General features: G+C 44.7%; 1 protein-coding gene across 1 annotated transcript; it reads left to right on the forward strand.

Moving 5' to 3' along the window:
* Positions 1–1,059: 1,059 nt before the first annotated feature.
* On the forward strand, positions 1,060–12,321 carry maza (MYC-associated zinc finger protein a (purine-binding transcription factor); the record flags this gene model as incomplete). The annotated part of the gene is made up of 7 exons (XM_080523025.1): positions 1,060–1,115; positions 1,477–1,621; positions 7,931–8,319; positions 8,495–8,751; positions 9,002–9,065; positions 11,511–11,682; positions 12,017–12,321. The coding sequence occupies exons 1-7, from the start codon at positions 1,083–1,085 to the stop codon at positions 12,319–12,321; spliced, it is 1,365 nt and encodes a 454-aa protein (XP_080379151.1). The 5' UTR covers positions 1,060–1,082.
* Positions 12,322–12,947: the final 626 nt, after the last annotated feature.

Below are 12,947 nucleotides of genomic sequence, written 5' to 3' on the forward strand. Positions count from 1 at the left end.
TGTTTTTTTGGTATGTCATTGATATGAAGCCTGTTTAATTGGGTGTCTTCCATGTTGTCGGACGACATCGTGACATAAAAACGGGGCTCAAGTGATAGTTGTATTACAAATAACATTGTGTCTGAAATATTAATACATGTCGGCCGAAAAGTGGATGTGTCGCGGGGGAGAAGACGGGCCAGTTTGACAGCCTCGCGGAGAGGAGTGCGGAGGAATACTTTCCCTTTAAACAAGGGGGACACGGTGGCGGGGGATAGACAGAGGGGGAGAGGAGAAGAGATAAAAAAAAGAAAAGGAAGAAAGACAGCGAGGGTGGGAGGGAGAGCAAAATAGAAAAAAAAAGAAAGATGTCATCCTCTCGATTGGAAAGCCGAGGCGGAGCCATGGATTGCGGCCGAACAGGAACTCCATAGTTAGGGACAAGATTTGACGCTACACCGAGGCTTTGGAATCTATCGTTTCGGCCTTTCGGAGCTATCGAAATAAATTACTCCTTCCCCCACGCATTTGACAAGAATTGCTGACCAACAACATTACGTTTTACATATTGTCATCTGTATGATAACCTCATTTTGCATGATTTTGACAACATATATTTATCTTAAGCCATTTGCTATATAAGCAATCCAATTGCATTTTAAATGCGTCATTATAAGCATGATATCAGCCATTGTGTCGCATTCGATCTCTAGTGTCGTATGTTGCAGCTTGAGAAGCACAATTAAACATCGTAACTCATCAACATTCAAAATGTATCATTAGTGCAATATTTTGTCTAACATTATCTCAATTCTGTATATTCTGCAATCAAATTTGAATAATCTTATCCAAGTTAGCGTCATTATAAAGTAAACTAAATTATGTTATCAGAAATTAATTTGTGACAGTGCGCCATGATTTCAACTTTCATGCAGTATTTACCTTTGCGATTTTTAAAGCCTGTTATCATTGGCTAGACAGACATCACTGCATTAATTCACCCCCCCCCCCTTCTTTAAAGAAAATAAACCCAGAATAACTATCTCAGGCGTCATTGGAAACATTTCGACTTTTGAAAAGTATTCGCAATATCGTCCCTCAAAATGGATTCTTCTTGGAGTAATTTCCTTTTTCAGGTAAGTGTGACTTTGTGGTGTGTGTGTGTGTGTGTGTGTGTGTGTGTGTGTGTGTGTGTGTGTGTGTGTGTGTGTGTGCGTGCGTGTGCGTGTGCGTGTGTGTGTGCGTGTGTGCGTGCGTGCGCGTGTCGATTTTTGTACCCCTTTGTGTACTGCCAGGATAGTACACTTGGAGCACCACAGTTTGTGTATGTGTGTACAGTATATGGCCATTTGTACAGTTGATTAAGTCATTGTCATCCAGTGTTGTTAAAAACCAAAATACACAAGAATACATTGTCTTAGTTCACTTGTGGTGGAAAAGGCAATGCCCAATGTGTGTTTGATGTTTTTTAGTTAATTCTGTCTCTTCTGTTGGCAGACGACGCCCTCACAGACCCAGGCTGAGACGGCCCTCCAGGCGGAGCTGCTCCCAGACCTGGCCGTGTCCTCCCAGAGTCCAGAGCACATGGCCTCGCCCCCCTCCACCGTCGACACCGCCGCCCTGAGTGAGGAGCCTCTACCTGGTGAGAGGGTGGAAAGACGGTTGCATTTACATTTAAATTTTTGGCATTTAGCGGATGCCTTTATTCAAAGCGACTTACAACAAATACATGTATCTATGTAAGTGAATCATCTATCCATCAGCCATCACAAGAAAAATAAGTCCATGCTCGGGCCAGAGGCCATTGGCAGTCAAAAATGTTTTTCTTTTATTTAATTTTGTTATTATTTACAGTAAAAATGTACTTTTAGTGATCAGAACCCATGAGAGGGTCATTTTCTCAGAATGTAGAGGTTAACCAAAAAGCTGTGCTCCAGGTGAGGCTCCAACTTTGCATTGCTCTGCTGCATACTTTGATCTCTGGGTTCCATTTCTATCAAAACAACATTCAGACCATTTTCAGGTGACAAGGAAGTCTTCCAAAAAAAAAGTTATTCAGTGTGTTTTAAAGGGACAAACGATCAACTCTATTCAACGGTCATTGAACAGGTGTGAAATCACTAGTCCTATCCTGTAGGAGAGGGACATCACTAGTCCTATCCTGTAGGCCTAAGGAGAGGGGCATCACTAGTCCTATCCTGTAGGCCTAAGGACAGGGGCATCACTAGTCCTATCCTGTAGGCCTGAGGACAGGGGCATCACTAGTCCTATCCTGTAGGCTTAAAGACAGGGGCATCACTAGTCCTATCCTGTAGGCTTAAGGACAGGGGCATCACTAGTCCTATCCTGTAGGTCTAAGGAGAGGGGCATCACTAGTCCTATCCTGTAGGTCTAAGGAGAGGGGCATCACTAGTCCTATCTTGTAGGCTTAAGGAGAGGGGCATCACTAGTCCTATCCTGTAGGCTTAAGGACAGGGGCATCACTAGTCCTATCCTGTAGGCTTAAGGACAGGGGCATCACTAGTCCTATCCTGTAGGCTTAAGGACAGGGGCATCACTAGTCCTATCCTGTAGGCTTAAGGAGAGGGGCAGACAGGGTTTTCATTTTGGCAAAGCTACCGCTGCTGCAGACAAGGCGGAAGCGCCTTGATGTCCTCTCTTTACATATCAAAGCTGAAAACACACACACACACACACACAAAGTATTTTATTTATCACTAAAGCCCCACCCTGAGCCAGGGGATGTCACACTAGTGAGAGATGAGGCCTGCCCATGGATACAATGACCTTTTCACACACTGTGTTTATTGCATGTTTGTGTGAGGGTGGAGAGAGAGGTGAAGAAACAGAGGAGGTATAAAGAGAAAAGTAGTGAGAGATAGAAGGAGTAAGGGAAATTAGTGAAATGGAATGCACCAATGAATCACTTGGCTGTGGTAGTGTAGCAACATTTCTACTCATGGTAACTTAACAGTACCGTAAGTTGAATATATGACAATGACATTTTTAATCTGAATTGTTTGTGACCCTGTGATAGTCAAACCCTTTATCCACCCCTACACACAGTAGTGTTAGTGAAGCTACTCTGAAAATGTGTTTAACTACACTCTTAGAAAAAAGGATTCTAAAAGGCTTCTTCATTTGTCACCATAGGGGAACCCTTTGAAGAACCCCTTTGGGTTCCACGTTGAACCCCTTTGGGTTCCATTTAGAACCTTCTGTGAAAACGGTTCTATGTGGAACCCAAAAGGGGTCTACATTTAATGGCGCTTTTCCACTACAGGGCCGACCCGGGTCGAAAGGTACCTTTTTGCCAGGCTGCGTGTGACGTGTGACGCTGCACACCGTTGATTGGTCAATGGAAATCGTCATCCCATGTTCATAGATTTCTTCGCTAACCGCCATCTTTAAATACCACAACAGATTTCGCTCTCTGAAAATGTCACTTACTGTTTCTGTAATAACGTATTAATAAAGATTAGAAAAATTATGATAACCATCGTATTATCTTAGTTTAATGTAATTTCAATGCATCATAGAACTTTTATTTACAACAAGCATAACAAAAAAAATCGCTATTATGGCGATGTCCTGTGCCTATGCTGTTCCTCAGTCCAGTAGCAGTCAAATGCCGGTAGATTCGCGTCTTGCTCCCTTTAACACTTGTCGGTTTCCCTGGTTGCGAGATCTAAACTATTAGAACTGAAAGCGGCAGGTAACAGGCACGTAACATCCATATGCTGTATATATAAATAAATATATTTGACTACCAGCAAGACACCGGAGCACTCGTATCTATAACAAACGTCCGCTTGATTGTATGAGCCACGCGTCAGTCAGCCTTTCCGTAGAAATACATCGCTCCGTTATATATCTAACGTGTTTTAAGGCTGATCTACATTTACATTTACATCTGTGCATGATAGTGCTGCATTATGTTGATCTATTTATATCGATCTATTCTAGCCAATTCCTTATTACCAGTGGAAAGGGGGAAGGCTAAAACACTTTGAATGGAATAGATAGGACTTTCCGTTCAATGGAGGAAGCATGATACTCGCGAGTTCATCTCGCTTTTCCCCCCGTTGATGTATTAAACAATCTAAGCAATCTAATCAGAGCAGTTGTTATTATGTCATATTATTGATGGATGTGCCATTTTTGATGGAGAGCAGTGAGCGGATGACTGGATGTGAGCATGTATTTGAATGCCGATAGATTCGCGTCTTGCTCCGAAACCGGAGCTGTCTACAGCGGATTCTACAGCGTTCCTTCAAATTATCGTAATTCATGAACTATATGCCCAATCTAAAAAATTCAAACAGTTTCTGAAAGCAGAGAAGTTGCACTTTTTGAACAGTTTAACTTTTTTAGGCTTATTACGGTAGTTCACCAACAAAAAAAAGTGTCAGGAGAAATAAAAATAGAATCGTGTCGGCATTTCATGTCGGCATTTCCCTGGTTGCGAGATCTAAACTAGTCTACTAGAACTGAAAGCGGCAAGTAACAGGCACTTAACGTTACATGTTGTAAGGCTGATCTGTGCACGATAGTGCTGCATTTTGACATAATTCTTATCGCATTTCCCCCCGCTGATCTGTATAGCGGGGGGAATCTTATGACACGTAACTCCTCCTACAGTCCCGGGTCGCTCAGTATAATGGAGAAGCGTTTCTGAAAGTACAGCACGGCACGGCTCGGATACAAATGCGGCCCGGTTCGGGTCGGTAGTGGAAAAGCGCCATAACTCTGACCCCTGCAAAAAAAGAGTGTAGATTACCAATTACTTTACAAGGAAAGAAGTTGAACTACACTAAAGCTACCCTTGAGAGAAATATAGTTTGTCAAACTAAAGGTAGTTTGAAAAAATCGAAACTACCTTACCCAACGCACAACAATCAGTTACAGAAAAATAACCTGTCCATGTTTCAAGTTTCAGTTTCAAGTTTTATTGTTACGTAACATTACACAAGTGTAAGAGAGTCAAATTCTTAGGCTTCGGTTCCTGACATTGCGGCACAAGACAATAAGGCAATAAGTCAAGATTAAAAAAGTGACAATACTACAAGACATGAGTGACATATTTGTCATTTGGCAGGATACAATTAGCAGTACAAATAGTAAAATAAAATAGTACAAGTAGAATATCATGAGTATTGCACTTGGTGGTAGTGGGTGTGAGAGGCAGTATTGATTAAAGTGACTGTGTGCTGGGTTTAGGTAGTCCGCTTACATGGGGTGTGCTTGGGGATGATACAGTACCTATCTACAGTAGGCTTGTTCATGAGCCTGATCGCCTGGGGGAAGTAGCTGTTGGTTAGCCGCTGAGTTTTGGCCCTGAGGCTCTGGAAGAGGCTTCGTCATTTGGACGGCATCGGTTCACACAGACTGTTGTTGGGGTGGCTGGGATCTTTGATGATCCTCCGGGCTTAGCTGACACACCTTTTGTTATATACATTGGCAAGAAAAAGTAGCCTATGTGAACCCTTAGGAATTACCTTGTTTTCTTCACTAATTCATCATAAAATGTGATCTGATCTTCATCTAAGTCACAAGTATACACAAACACAATGTGCTTAAGCTATAACACACAAACAATTATAATCTTTCATGACAGCCATTGAACATTCACAGTGCTAGTGGAAAAAGTAAGTGAACCCTTGGATTTAATAACAGGTCGAACCTCCTTTGGCAGCAACAACCTCAAGCAAGCGCTTCTGGTAGCTGCGGATCAGACCTGCACCACGTTCAGGAGGAATTTTGGACCATTCTTCCTTACAGAACTGCTTCAGCTCAGCCATATTCTTAGGATGTCTGGTGTAAACGGCTCTCTTGTGGTCATTTCACAGTATCTCTATTGGGTTAAGATCTGGGTTCTGTCTGGGCCACTCCAAAATGCAGATTTAATTTTTTTGAAGTTATTCTGTAGTAGATCTACTTTGATGTTTAGGGTCATTGTCCTGCTGCATCACCCAACTTCTACTGAGCTTCAGCTGGGGGGCAGCCACCCTGACATTATCCTGTAGGATACCTTGATAAACTTGGGAATTCATTTTCCCCTCAATGATGACATGCTGTCCAGGCCTTGAGGCAGCAAAGCAGCCCCAAATCATGATGCATGATGTTTTCATGTTGGTATGCAGTGCCCTTTTTACGCCATACGTAGTGCTGTGTGTTCTTCCGAACAATTCAGCCTTAAGTTTAATCAGCCCACAAAACATTTTGTTGTGGAGTGTCACAATGCTCTTTGGCAAACTTCAAGTATGCAGCAATGTATTTTTGGAGAGAAGCAGCTTCCTCCGTGGTGTCCTGCCATGGACACCATGCCTGTTCAATGTTTTACGTATAGTAGACTCATGAACAGAGATGTTAGCCAGTTCCAATGATTCCTTCAAGCCTTTAGCTGTTACTCTATTATTATTATTATTTTTTTTATCTCATTGAGCATTCTGCGTTGTGCCTTTGGAGTCATCTTGGCTGGGCGCCCACTTCTAGGGAGAGTAGCCACAGTACTAAATCGTCTCCATTTTTTAACTGTGGTATGGTTCGACATTAACGCTTGCCCGCTTGCCCAGGGCAAGTAAAAAAATTCACCGGGTTTGTTTGCGCGAGACCGACAACGCTGCTGGATCCTGGATATGTTTATCGGTGTGCAGGAAGAACAACGGACGGCGCAGGCGCCAGAACAGACTAGATGATCGTGGAGTGAAGATATTATTAAAGCGTACGTGCCTGTCGAGCACCCGTCGCATCGCGTAGGCTTTAATAATGTCTTCACTCCATGATCATCTAGTCTGGTCTGGCGCCTGCGCCGTCTGTTGTTCTTCCTGCACACCGATAAACATATCTAGGATCCAGCAGCGGCGTCGGTCTCGCGCAAACTAACTCTGCAAATGTTTTACTTGCCCCTGGCAAGCGGGCAAGCATTAATGTCGAACCCTGTGTGGACTGATGAATATCTAAACTGTTTGAGATTACTTTGTAACCCTTTGCAGCTTCATGCAAGTCAACAATGCTTGATCGTAGGTCTTCTGAGATCTCTTTTTTGCAAGGCATGGCTCACATCAGCAGATGCTTCTTGTGTATAGCAAACTCAAAATGTTTGAGTGTTTTTTAAAGTATCTCTAACCCACACCTCCAATCTTATTTCATTGATTGGACTCCAGGTTTGCTAACTCCTGCCTCCAATTGGCTTTCGTAGAAGTCATTAGCCGAGACGTTCACATACTTTTTCCAACCTACACTGTGAATGTTTGAATGATGTATTCAATATGGAAAAGAACAGTACAGTCATTTGTGTGTTATTAGTTAAAACAGACTGTGTTTGTTCATTATTGTAACTTAGATGAAGATCAAGTATTTTAAGACAAATGTATACATAAATGCAGGTAATTCCAAAGGGTTCACTTACTTTTTCTTGCCACTGTATATTCTGGATGGAGGGAAGCTCACACCCAGTGATGCGCTCAGCTGTCCGCACCAGTGGCACACCACCCTCTGCCGTGCTCTGCGGTTGAGGGCAGTGCAGTTGCCGTGCCAGGCAGTGATGCACCCAGTCAGAATGCTCTCAGTTGTGTAGAAGGCTGTAGAAAAAAGAAAATCACTGAGAGAGAAAAAAGAGCAAAGTGGGGAGGTTGGAGGCTGGAGGCTGGAGGCAGTGAGGCGACAAAGTAGGGAAATTTAAGTTCATGGGCTGGAATAGTAGTTTCATTCCAATTGTGTTTGGGTTGTTTTTGTTGAAAATGTAGTTGATAGTTGGACTATCATAGTTGATAGTTGAACTACCATAGTTGATAGTTGAACTACAGAACACGTGGTGGAACTACTCCCCAACACTGAAACACGTGCGGGGGCATTACAAAGAGCCTCATTCCACCAGCCTCCCCTGACATACACACATTTTTATCTTCATGAAAAATCATGCATTTCTCTCTCTCTCTCTCTCTTTCAGTTAAGCCCATGTCCAAGCCTGGCCGTCCCACTCACATCTGCTCCACGTGTAATAAGCAGTTTAAGAACAGTTACAACCTGCGGCGTCACCAGTCGGTGCACACAGGCATCAGAATGAAGGACCGGGCGACCAGAGAGAGGGAGGAAGGGGGTAAGGGAGGGGCAGGAGGACGAGTGGAGAGGCAAATGATCCCCCTCTCCCTGCTTCATCTCTCTCTGCCCCCTCCTCCTCCTCCTCCTCCTGCTCCTCCTCCCCTCCCCTCCAACCCCCAGCAGCCCCTAGCACCTGTGGCGGTGTCTATCTCCACGGCGACCGTTACTATGGCGGTGCCTCAGCCACTCCAAGCGGCCGTGGTGGTGGGCGGGTCGATGCTGCAGGTGCAGGTGCAGGTTAGTCGGCTCTTTCTTTCCACTCCTCTCTTTTCCACTCAAACCGGGATTGAGTCGGACCGAAACATTTCAGAACATTGCAAATGTAGTAGTCAGTCTAGCTTCTAACTAGCTACACAGCCCTGACGTTCACCAAAACATCCCTCTCTCCCCCCCCCCCCCCCCTCAAAAACAGAACCCTGACCCCAACCCCAACTCCACCCCGAACCAAGTGCGTAAGAACCACGCGTGCGAGGCGTGTGGGAAGGCCTTCAGGGACGTGTACCACCTGAACCGCCACCGCCTCTCCCACTCAGACGAGAAGCCCTACTGCTGCCCTGTCTGCCAGCAGCGCTTCAAGAGGAAGGACAGGATGAGTTACCATGTGCGCTCCCATCAGGGGGGGGTGGAGAAGCCCTACGTCTGCCCCCACTGCGCTAAGAGCTTCTCCAGGTGGGCAGGGTAGTGGGCAGGCCTGGGGCACCCATACACACCATGTACTGGAGATGTGGTTCATTCAGGTTGCCTGGTATCTTTATTTCTGTTGGTGTCACACACACACACACACACACACACACACACACACACACATTTTATAAGTCTGTATTACTCTGTGTCCCTTTCACACACTATCTCAGGCACAAATCCAGGCATACATAAACACACACACAGGTCTTTTGATGTGTTTTCCTTTGGGTTTCAGACCTGACCACCTGAACAGCCATGTGAGGCAGGTGCACTCCACTGAGAGACCCTTCAAGTGCACGGTAATCCCTCCGTCATGTCTCTCTCTCTGTTTGTCCCTCTCTTCCTTCATCTATAGCGATCCCTTGCTTTTGCAAACGTTTTGAATTCAGCCTAGGCAAGGCAAGGCAAGGCAAGTTTATTTGTATAGCACATTTCATACAACTGGGGTAATTCAAAGTGCTTTACATACATTATAAGAAAATACAGCAAGAGGAGCATAGTAAGAAAATAAAAATGACAAATATAAGAAGTAAATAGATACAACTTTTAATAAGACAATAGTTAATGGATAACAGACAGTGATAGAAGTGTTTGTGTTTAATTATAACTGCTGCAAAATATGAAGGTTTTTAGCTTAGATTTAAATATTTTTAGGGTTTGTGCCTGTTTGATTTCTTCAGGGAGTTTGTTCCAGGAGCATGGGGCAGCGTGACTGAAAGCTGCTGCACCGTGTTTTGTTTTCACTCGTGGAATGAGTAGCTGATTAGTCTCAGCTGACCTTTGGGGCCTTGCTGGAATATAGGGTGGGAGGAGATCTGATATGTATTTTGGTCCAAGACCATTTTATGATTTGTATGCAATTAGGAGTACTTTGAATTAAATTCTCTGAGAGACTGGTAGCCAGTGTAGGGATCTCAGGATTGGTGTAATGTGTTCAAACTTGTTAGGACCCTAGCAGAGGCGTTTTGGATTTCTTAGTCTGTCAACAGTTTTGAAAAGGATGCAGGCGTTATTGATATTATTGTTTATGATCTTAGAGAAAAACGATTGTCTGGCGCCATTATATATATCGTTTTGAAGATTCTCTTTAGAGATACCATAGTGCACTTGAAGGTTTGTTTTTCTCCATCTGCGCTCTGCTTTGCGACATTCTCTTTTTTGGGTCTTTACGTATGGGGCAGTTCTCCAGGGAACCATAGATGCGTTTGGACATTAAGGCTGCAATACCATCAATAGTTTTTGTGATTTTGTAAGTTGAAATCGTTTAGAAGGTTGTTTGCTGAGGTTGAAATATACGTTTTTTGGGGGGGGCTAGGGAAGAGGCCTCGATGAACAGTATTTTCATTTATATGTTGTTTGGAACTATTTTCAGTCATACGTAGTTTGAATAACAGGGAAAATAGATATGTCAAAGAATATGCAAAAATTGGCGGATAGAGCAATGTCAGGTACAATAATATTTGAAATATCTAGGCCTTAGGTGATAATGTCCAGAGTATGACCTTGATTATGAGTCAGGAGTTTCATATGTTGTTGAAGTTTAAAAACATCTAAAAGGACAGAGAGTTATTTGGCTCCTCTACATTATCTACATAAATATTGAAGCCCCAGCAATGATTAAACCGTTAAATTCAGTAGTAATGATGGAGAGAAGCTCTTCAATGAAGCTCCGTTCATTGAAAAAGATAGTACAGTATTGGGGTGGTCTGTATAACATTTTGAAGATGATTAAAGGGGGGCATTTTAAAACAACTGAAAGATATTCAAATTATAAACATTCTCAGAATGATGTCTCTTTGCAGTTAAAACTGTCTCTGAAAACGGAGGCAATTCCACCTCCTTTCTTATGGGATCTAACGGCATCTAAGGTTCTAAAATTGGGGGGTGCTGACTCAATAAGAATTGGTGTCTTGTTATCTTTATCTAACCAAGTCTCAGTTATAAATACAAAAACTAGTTCATAGGAGCTAATCAAGTCGTTGATTAAGAGAGACTTATTCGCTAAGGATCTGGCATTGAAAAGTGCTAGCTTGAGTGGTTTTGTGTTTGGTCTCTGTGTGGGCTGTGTGTGGCGGGGTACAGAGATTAAATTTGAGGGGTATATAAAACATTCTGACTTGTGATTAACTGTTCTGTTACTGATATGAACAGGGATAGCATGAATTGAGAGTCCCAGCTTCATATCAGGAATGTCAATGGTATCAACTCTATGGAGACTGTTAGAGCATCAACTGACTATGGGTGTCACCCGGGGAAGGGGGATGGGTGATGAGGCTGTTGATGGGGCTGTCGTCACAGGGAGTGTGGGGCCAGGTGTTGTAGAATGGAGAGTTGCCTGAGATGGAGCAGCTCTCTGGGTGAGCTCTACTCCTGTCTTCACCATGTTCTCTAACCTCTGAGAAAGGCAGGAACGGCGTGAGTTGGAGGAAGGAGAACTCAGTGGATGAGTGTCTCTGGGAGTTTGGGGGTAGAGTGGTTTGGGAGGTTGGGGGCAGGGAGGGAGGGTGGGGGGAGAGAACGGGGGGCTGCACCGTCGCTTTAGTGGGGGTTCAACGGGTTGGCTAACAATTTGATTTGAAACAAATGGCCAAATATTAAGATATTATTTAGTCTTTGTGTGTGGGGGGGGGGGGGGGGGTACGTGCGTTGGTGTGTGTGTGTTCGTGCGTTTGTGTTGGTGTGGGTTGATGTGTGTGTGTGTGTGTGTGTGTGTGTGTGTGTGTGTGTGTGCATGTTCTCTGCAGACCTGCACCTCTGCATTCGCCACGCGGGACCGTCTCCGCGCACACCTGATCCGTCACGAGGAGAAGGTGCCCTGCCACATCTGCGGCAAGCTGCTGTCCGCCGCCTACATCACGGATCACATGAGGGTCCACAACCAATCCCAGCACCACGCCTGCCATCTGTGCAATCGCAGTGGGTTTTTGATTTTGTTGGTTGTTCTCTTTTTAGTTGGGAGTTGATTTGGTTGGATGAGGATCGTTATGACGGGCTGCTACTGTTTTAATTTGTTCAGTCAGACAGTTGATTGATCTCTAGTTGTTTGTCGAAATGCATTTCACCTGTGTACTTCTTCCTTCACCCCCCCCCCCCTCCCCCTTTCTCCTTCTCCTTTTCACATTGCCCCCGTCTTTCTCTTTACCTTCTCATTCCGCACCTTTCACTTTCCGTCTGTCCTTCTCTTATCTCTCTATCTACCTGTTTCTAACTCCCTCCCTATTCTTCCCCCCCCCCACCACTCACACACCAGGTTTCACTACTCTCACGTACCTGCGAGTCCACGCCCAGAAGCACCACGGCCAGGAGTGGAAGGAGAGCGGGGGGGCGCGGGGGGGCTTCGGGGGGGCCGGGGGGGTGCTGCTGTGTCAGCTGTGCGGCGTGCAGTGCAAGACGGCCACGCAGCTCCAGGGGCACATGGGCACCCACGCCTCCCAGGGCGCCCCCGGACCCACCAGCCCTGCCGGCTCCATAGGCGTGGCTGTGGCCGTGTCTGGCTCCCCCGCCGTGGGCCTGCTGGGGACTGACTGCCCTGGCGTCTCCCCCCAGCCCCCCTAGCTGGCTGCAAGGCACATGGAGGGGAGGGGGGGGAGCGAGGGGGGGCGGGGGACAGAGCAGGGCCACGAAGACACAGGGGTCAAGACAGGTGAGAGTGGATGAGTTGATTGTTGTGTGCCAGTGAAACTTGATGTTTCGTGTGTGTATGTGTGTGTCTTATATGTGTATGACAGCAGCATTTACCATAGCATCCCTTCCTCACCCTCACCGCAGTAACACGGAACAAGTGACAGCGACGTCTCCCTTCGTTCCCTCAACTATCTGTCTCTCCGCCACTTAGATCTCTTCAGGACATTGACTTGGACACGAAATGACTCTGAATAAGGAAGCAGTCATTTCAAATCATTTTTGAAGTCATTTTATGGAGCTATTTTAGTGCCAGCAGAAATTGAATTGTATTTGACCGATTTAATTGAATATGAGCACAATTGGAATTGTATTTCACAGATCTGAATTGTATTTGACAGATTGAATTGAATCTGAGCACAAACTGAATTGTATTTGACAGATTGAATTGTATTCAATTCAGTTTTCATTATTTTAATTCAGTTTTCAAATTCAGTTTCTCTAAATACAATTCGGTTTTTCTCAAAATACAATTCAGTTCTCAAAATACAATTCAGTTT

This window comes from Nansenia antarctica (assembly GCF_963989245.1).
Source record: "Nansenia antarctica genome assembly, chromosome: 2".
NCBI classification, from domain to species: Eukaryota; Metazoa; Chordata; class Actinopteri; order Argentiniformes; family Microstomatidae; genus Nansenia; species Nansenia antarctica.